At 41.5% G+C, this 7,876-nt stretch overlaps 1 protein-coding gene across 2 annotated transcripts in view; it reads right to left on the bottom strand.

The window, feature by feature from the left end:
• The window catches only part of TNRC6C (trinucleotide repeat containing 6C), a 110,865-nt gene that overhangs the window by 47,870 nt on the left and 55,119 nt on the right, over positions 1-7,876 (bottom strand). For both annotated transcript variants that reach the window (XM_011954117.1, XM_011954035.1), the window contains exon 5: positions 585-800. In XM_011954117.1, coding sequence (XP_011809507.1) covers positions 585-800 — 216 coding nt within the window. The remainder of the gene's footprint in view (positions 1-584; positions 801-7,876) is intronic.

The following is a 7,876-nucleotide window of genomic DNA, read 5'->3' as shown; positions in this document are numbered from 1 at the left end:
TGTTAGCCAGGATGGTCTCGATCTCCTGACCTAGTGATCCGCCCACCTCGGCCTCCCAAAGTGCTGGGATTACAGGCGTGAGCCACTGCGCCCGGCCTGGATATCTCTTAAAAGCGCCTTTGTGTTCACGTACCAGGCATGGCAAATATTTTATAATCTTGGCTTTTTTTCTTTTCTTAAGAGACGGGGTCTTGCTCTATTGCCCAGGCTGGATGCAGTGGTACAATCATGACTCACTACAGTCTTAACCTCCCGGGCTCAAGCAATCCTCCCACCATAGCCTCCTGAGCAGCTGGGATTACAGGCATGTGCCACCATGCCCGGGTAATTTTTCCATTTTTTTTTGTAGTGACAAGGTCTCACTATGCTGCCCAGGCTGGTCTCGAACTCCTGGGCTCAAGCGATCCTCCTGCCCTGGCCTCCCAAAGTGCTGGTGTGAGGCACTGTGCTTGGCTAAGATTCTTGGTTTGTAGTAAAAGTGTAATTATAATGAGGAAAGTATCCTAAAACTCTAATTTTTAAAATTCAATACTTTGAGTCATTTCTAAATTGCCAGATCAGGGCAAGCACGATGCTAGGCTTACCTGGTTTGCACAGGGCTGAGGCAGCACCAGGTGCGCCAGCTCTTCCAAATGCCACTGGCGGCTCGGCAGGGTGATCTCCCCAGCCGCTACCACTGCTGGGTGGCTTTCCCCATGCGGCTGTGCCATTATCCACCAGGGGAGAAGGGGAGGGTGGCTCTCCCCAAGAATTCTCAGTCTTTGAGTGAACATGAGGCATTTCTCCCCAGCCTGATGAAACTGAAAAAGGTTCCAAGGGGTAGAGAAAATAATGAAAGTGCATCAGAGAAAAGTAAAAATATAATTCAGTTTTCAATTTCAAAATAATTTCAAGATAATCTATCCTTAGAATAGCCTTTAGTAGAAAACTTAAAGGAGGCAAATGTATTACATGTAATCCGATTTGTTTAGCTTTGTATTTTAAAATTTTTATTTATTTATTTTTGTTTAGAGATGGTGACTCACTGTGTTGCCCAGGCTGGCCTCAACTCCTGGGCTCACTCAATCCTCCTGAGTAGCTGGGACTACTGGGGCGTGTCACTGCACATGGCTTGTTTAGCTTCTTAAAACTGGTCAGATGCCATGGCTCATGCCTGCAATTCCAGCACTTTGGGAGGTGGGTGGATCACCTGAGGTCAGGAGTTTAAGACCAGCCTGGCCACATGGTGAAACCCAGTCACTACTAAAAATACAAAAATTTAGCTGGGTGTGGTGGCACACACTTGTAATGCCAGCTACTGGGGAGGCTGAGGCAGGAGAATCTCTTGAACCCAGGAACCAAGTAGTTAAGTTTTGCGAAGTCCTAAGTTATACCTTGGCAACCCAGGAGGCAGAGGTTGCAGCGAGCCAAGATTGTGCCACTGCACTCTAGCCTGGGTGACAGAGCGAGAATCTGTCTCAAAAAATGAAAAAATAAAAAATTGCCATTTTCTAACTCCTGACTTCTACCCATTTACAACTTTAAAAGTCCATTAAACATTAAAGCCTATTCAATTGTCAGCATTTGCAACACAGCAGGGTTTAGAAGAATAGTTTAAAACTATGGTTAAACAGCTTGTTTACTTATTGTATTATAAGTAATGACATAAAAGAAATCATTCTAAGAAAAATTTGTGAGTTGCAAATATATACGGAAATATTATTCTTGTTTATCTTTTGACCATCATAGACACAGATCACCTTATCTGGGCAAAGAAATGAGAAGATGGCAGATTAAACACATAAAGGTGAAGTCATAACTGGAAAATGCAGACGGTTCCCACGGTACCACCCACAAGCTGAGGGAGATCTGAGGTTTCTGTCTTAGAAGGCAGAAGAGAGTTGAATTACGGATCAGAGTAGTTCCTATAGGTACCCCGGGAGGGTTTTTCAGGAACCCTTTCATTTCTCTGCCAAGTCCTGTGGCAACAGCATCCTCAGGGATTGGTCCTTTGTGGAAACAGGTTAGAGACGCATATAGAAGCCTGTGGCATCACAGGTGACCCTTGACAACATGGGTGTGAACTTTAGGGATCCACTTACACACAAATTTTCTTCCACCTCCACCGCCCCAGAGATAGCAAGACCAAGGGCCCCCTTCCTCCTCAGCCTCTTCCTCAACATGGTGATGATGAGGATGAAGACCTTTATGATGATCCACTTCCACCTAATGAATAGTAAATACATTTCCCTTTATGATTTTCTTTTTTTTTTTTGGAGACAGAGTCTTGCTCTATTGCCCAGGCTAGAGTGCAGTGGCACAATCTTGGCTCACTGCAACTACTGCCTCCCGGGTTCAAGAGATTCTCATGCCTCAGTCTCCTGAGTAGTTGGGACTATAGGCATGCAACAACATGCCTGGCTGATTTTTGAATTTTTAGGAGAGACAGGGTTTCACCATATTGGCCAGGCTGGTCTTGAACTCCTGATGGTAAGTGATCCGCCTGCCTTGGCCTCCCAAAGTGCTGGGATTACAGGCGTGAGCCACCGCACCCGGCCTTTACAATTTTCTTAATAATGTCTTCCATTCTCTAGCTTATCTTATTGTATAAAACTCTGAAGGCATAAAAAAGTATGTGTTAATTGACTGTTATCAATAAGGCTTCTGGTCAAGTAGTTAAGTTTTTGGGAAGTCCTAAGTTACACTTTTGATCACCCTAATCCCAAACTGTTCAAGGGCCAACTGTATTATCTACAGGCACAGAAGAAGTTATGACACCAGGCAACAAGAAGGATTTCCCCATGCCCTTCACACTTCAGTACAAAAAACATTTTATATTGCATAGGTCAACCTTATTTTTCCAAATCAACTCAAATTCTAATCTTTTGCTTCTGCCATAAGCTCACCTGACACTGTTGATAGTCAGGTTGACAGCTTGTAGCAGCTGTAATTTTCATATAGATACATTACGCTCAGAGACAGAAATGTAAATATTTTAAGTTATAACTGTAGAAAGCATGTGACACTTCAAGAGAAAAGCTTACAGTATAAAATGCAAATAGTTAACCATCGGCCGGGCGCGGTGGCTCAAGCCTGTAATCCCAGCACTTTGGGAGGCCGAGACGGGCGGATCACAAGGTCAGGAGATCGAGACCATCCTGGCTAACACGGTGAAACCCCGTCTCTACTAAAAAATACAAACAACTAGCCGGGCGAGGTGGCGGGCGCCTGTAGTCCCAGCTACTCGGGAGGCTGAGGCAGGAGAATGGCATGAACCCGGGAGGCGGAGCTTGCAGTGAGCTGCGATCCGGCCACTGCACTCCAGCCAGGGCAACAGAGCAAGACTCAGTCTCAAAAAAAAAAAAAATAGTTAACCATCAATTTTACATTGGTTGGCCTCAACGTGGATATTACAATATTAATTATGAAATGTATTAATTTTCTGACTAAAAATAGTATGGAGTCAGTTCCCTTGATACTCTTTATTCTAAGAAAATGCAGTAAGATGGATTAATAACAAAAGGATACGCAACCTAGAAATCATTTTAAATTACAAGCTCTATGCTGAGCAATATATTATGCAAATAGTTACCAATAACAGGGGAGTTAGCCCTAACCAGTTATCGCTGGCAATTATTAACTACAATATTAACTTTAATTACACAAAAGACAATAATATATATTGGGAGAAGTAGTTTTACAAATTGAAAGGACAAAATTAAATCAGAGGCATTAACATAGCTAATAAAATTATCAAGGTTTTGGGAAGCTAAAATAACTTATGTGTTGCTAAAGCCCAATTAGCTATAAAAATACTAATTTACTGTAGGTAAATAATAAACTCACTTAGAATTTGTTTATCTCTAGACCTCCATCTCTTTGAGGAGGCAATATGTATTACAAATTGTTTAAGTCAAAACTAAGGATAAATACTAAGATTGTGGTAAGCATAGTTAATTGATTTTTATAAAGAATTTTAAATTCCTCTTAAAGGCAGCAGAAATGTCTAGTGAGTATTTTCATGGAGAAGGCAAACGACTTGCAAGCATCACATTTCAAAATCTTAGAAAGAAATGGAAGAACACTTGCTTACCCAAAAAATGAAAAAACTGAGTATTTCCATTTTTATATTTATTTAACAGGGATGGGGTCTTGTTATGTTGCCTAGGCTGAAATGCAGTGGCTATTCTTAAGTGTGATCACAGCGCACTGCAGCCTCGAACTCCTAGATTCAAGCGATCCTCCTGCTTCTGAGTAGCTGAGATTACAGATGCCTGCCACCACACCTGGCCCAGTATTTTCATTTTCAGTTGAATCTGGCAAGACTATAACTTATCTGCATCCTAACAGAAACACTAGGATGTACCATCTGACACTCTAAAGGTTCTAGAAGAGATGCTAAAAACTGAAATGCAACAGAAAATTTTGACGCAAAACAAGTAGTTTGAGCACATAGAAAATGATTTTAAGTACACAGAATTAAAATAATCTCTACTCTTAAGTGTTTATCATCAGAATGAATTTGGCATCTTTTTGTTAATAATTTATAGGAATTCTTTCAAAGTTAGAATTGATGAGGCAGAACAAATTTCTTACATTTAAAATACTGATATTAAACTTTTAAAAATGATCCTTCAAATACCACTGCTTTTTGCAGAATATTTCTATACTACGGGGTCTTAGAATCGTTACCTCCCTTCAATTTCTTCAAATTGACAAACAGAGATAGGGATAATAAAACACAGCCAGGATTTGTAGTTTTCGTTCAATTTTAAAATATACATTCATCTTTCCATCAGAATGGAGAAAATATGGTGTGCACCTGGAAGCTGGGTATAAAAATGAGCAGCAGATGGAGAAAAGGCCAAGAAACAGGCCCAGGGAACAGAGAATCTTTCTCTCACTAAACGCTGTTAAGCACATCACATCTTAAGCACTACAGATAATTAAGTCAGTGGATGGAATTCTTTCCTCTATGAAATAAGAAATCAACTCTAGTTTGTTCCATGGATGCCATTTACATGGCTTTGTAAGTGTGACGGGCAGTCCTTTTTGGGAGGAAAGGTTTAGTTGAAAAGTGGCCAATTGCAATTAATTAGAGTGTATGATAAAGGACTAGGCCAGACACGGTGGCTCATGCCTGTAATCCCAGCACTTTGAGAGGCCAAGGTGGGTGGATCACTTGAGGCCAGGAGTTCAAGACCAGCCTGGCCAACATGGTGGCACACACCTGTAGTACCCGCTACTCAGGAGGCTGAGGCATGAGAACTGCTTGACCCTGGGAGGCGGAGGTTGCAGTGAGCTGAGATCACACCACTGCACTTCAGCCTGGGTGACAGAGCGAGAGAGTTAAGACTCTGTTTAAAAAAAAAAAAAAAAAAAAGATAAAATATTAAAAATGCAACCGATCAGCCATTTATTGAGTGCTTGCTATGTGCTTGGCTTTTTAAGGTACTGACCTAAATATTAAAGAGATGAATTTTTTTTACTCATACCAATGGCCTTTAAGCTTAATGTAAATTTACTATGATTGGTTGGGTACTTGCTTACGGAGGAACAGAGCAGAATTGATAGTTGCAAGATCAATAAAACTTTCTTATCTAAAATCAAGATGGGTCTTTATACAGTGAAACTTTACATAGAAGAGTTTGTTCATTATACAAGAGTATAGTCAGATGGCAAAGTATCCTACTTTTCTGAAAGCCTTTGTGGTGGGCATTTTATACTTCCGTTCCAAATTCAGGGGACTCTATTTGAGGGTTAATGATTCGGGGTCCTTTCTAGAAGCTGACCATGGGCCTCGAGCTGCACAGCAACTTCCCTTAGAAGAGCTTCTTCTGCCTGCCTTATTGAGTCATGTGGAGTAAGCATTAGAAAAGGAAAACCATCTCATTTACTTTTGATTTCACTACATTAATACAGATTTTAATGTGCTAACTCTTTCCTACCAGCATTGGGGGCGGGGGGCACACTATATTTTCTTTTTCTTCTTCTTCTTTTTTTTTTTTTTTTGAGACAGGATCTCCTGTTGTCCAGGCTGGAGTGTGGTGGTGCAATCACAGCTCACTGCAGCCTTAACCTCCCTGGGCTCAGGTGATCCTCCTGCCTCAGCCTCCTAAGTAGCTGGGACTAGAGGCACATGCTACTACGCCCATCTAATTTTTGTATTTTTTTGTAGAGACAGGGGTCTCACTAGGTTGCCCAGGATGTTCTCCAACTCCTGGGTTCAAGCAACCCACCTGGCTCAGCCTCCCAAAGGGCTGAGATTACAGGTGTGAGCCACTGTGTCCGGCCTCACACTGTATTTTCAACTGTCTTCATCATTTACCTATTTCGAATTGAAGTCACCTAAAGCTAAGGCCTTTGCATGTGGGGTTCACGTGTCTCATGCCATGGACTTGCACTGAGAAGCATCTCTTCCTACTTCTGTAGCAGGCTCCCAACTCCCCAGCCCTTGCTCAAGTCCAGCCCCACTTAGCAAACTCCTCAAACACAGGAAAGCAAAAACAACCCAGCCAAACAAAACCCAAGAAAAATCCCACATCCACAAAAAGCATACATCACTCAGACCATTCCTCTTTCAGTAACTACTGTATAGTGCTTAAAATAGAATTACTTCTGGCTGGAGAGGTCAATGGCATCTATTTCTGAAGTTATGTTAAAACAGCTGAGCTGTAACAGGATCTTGCAATTCACTCCATCTGCAGGTGACTATCTTTTGGTGTAGTTTTTATAGTAAAGAATGATAAACTTCCTAGGACAGGAGTCTGGAAGGAAGGCCACTGCTCTCTGGCTTCTGCTGCTGATGAGACTTAGAGAAACAATACATGTCTCACCTTCGCAGGCAGAAGCTTCCTAAATCTAATTTTTTCCAAGTTTTAGTTTAGCGAGTTGGAGATATGCCTCTTTCATGATTAATGCACACAATCTCTGCTTTTATATTTTATAAGATGATAATTGTTTCAGAAAACTAAGTTTTAAAGCAAGTATCACCAGATTAAGTACCCACATGCAAAGTAAAGTGTGCCTCTGGCTAGAACCTTTGCTGACCTGTGGGAGCCCACAGTGGTCACCACCATCACAGCTAGAATACCTGCTATGGCTGAGAGACATCTCTGAAGAGCTGCAAATAGGCAGCAAAAAAAACACACAACAAATTCTAGACTAAGATCAGTATTAGCAGTAGACTCCCTGCCAGTTTTCTGATTGGCATCTGTAATATTTTACTTCTAGATACTGTTGGAAGACACAGTAAGATGTCACTACCCCACTGCTGCTGGTTTAGTTTGGATCAATTGTATAATGGCCTTCATATTTAACTCTAAAATTATCTACATTTCGGTGAAATCTGAGTTCAGAGATGAAATCCCTGGAAGTTCTTGTTCAATTTCATTGTTAGATTCAGAGCCAACTACGAGGCTCCGTTACTCACTGTATGGTTTTATTAATTAATATTCAATGTTCTCTTGTGTGGCTGCAAGTTGGTTTTTAAGTGTCCCAGAATATTTATGTCTGCGTACGCAAGGTAATCATGTTGCTGAGTATTTTTAGGGCCTGCTTTCATTCCCTTAGAACACACAAAAATGTTATGTTTGCACTTTGGCCCTTTCTGCCACATCTCACTAACTGGTAAAACAGCAGACTGATTTTATGACGACTTAATAGCTTCGTATATACAGCAGAACACAAGGTCCTGCAATTCTGGCTCGCACCAGAGACAGTAATTGAGGCAATTTTCAAGGAGGAGGATGTGTGTGAGCCAGTGTAGACAACTTTACATCCTGTGTCAGGTGCGACCTCTGGAGCCCTTCTCAGGCAGCCTACAATTTCTGATAAAAAGACAGGCACAGGGATATTTCTCTGGACTAATACTGCTGTTTTATCTGCAGAATGAATC

This window comes from Colobus angolensis, unplaced genomic scaffold (assembly GCF_000951035.1).
Source record: "Colobus angolensis palliatus isolate OR3802 unplaced genomic scaffold, Cang.pa_1.0 Scaffold1, whole genome shotgun sequence".
In the NCBI taxonomy this organism is placed as follows: Eukaryota; Metazoa; Chordata; class Mammalia; order Primates; family Cercopithecidae; genus Colobus; species Colobus angolensis.
Note: the sequence above shows the minus strand (reverse complement) of the source record. Positions and strands in the feature narration are given on the sequence as shown.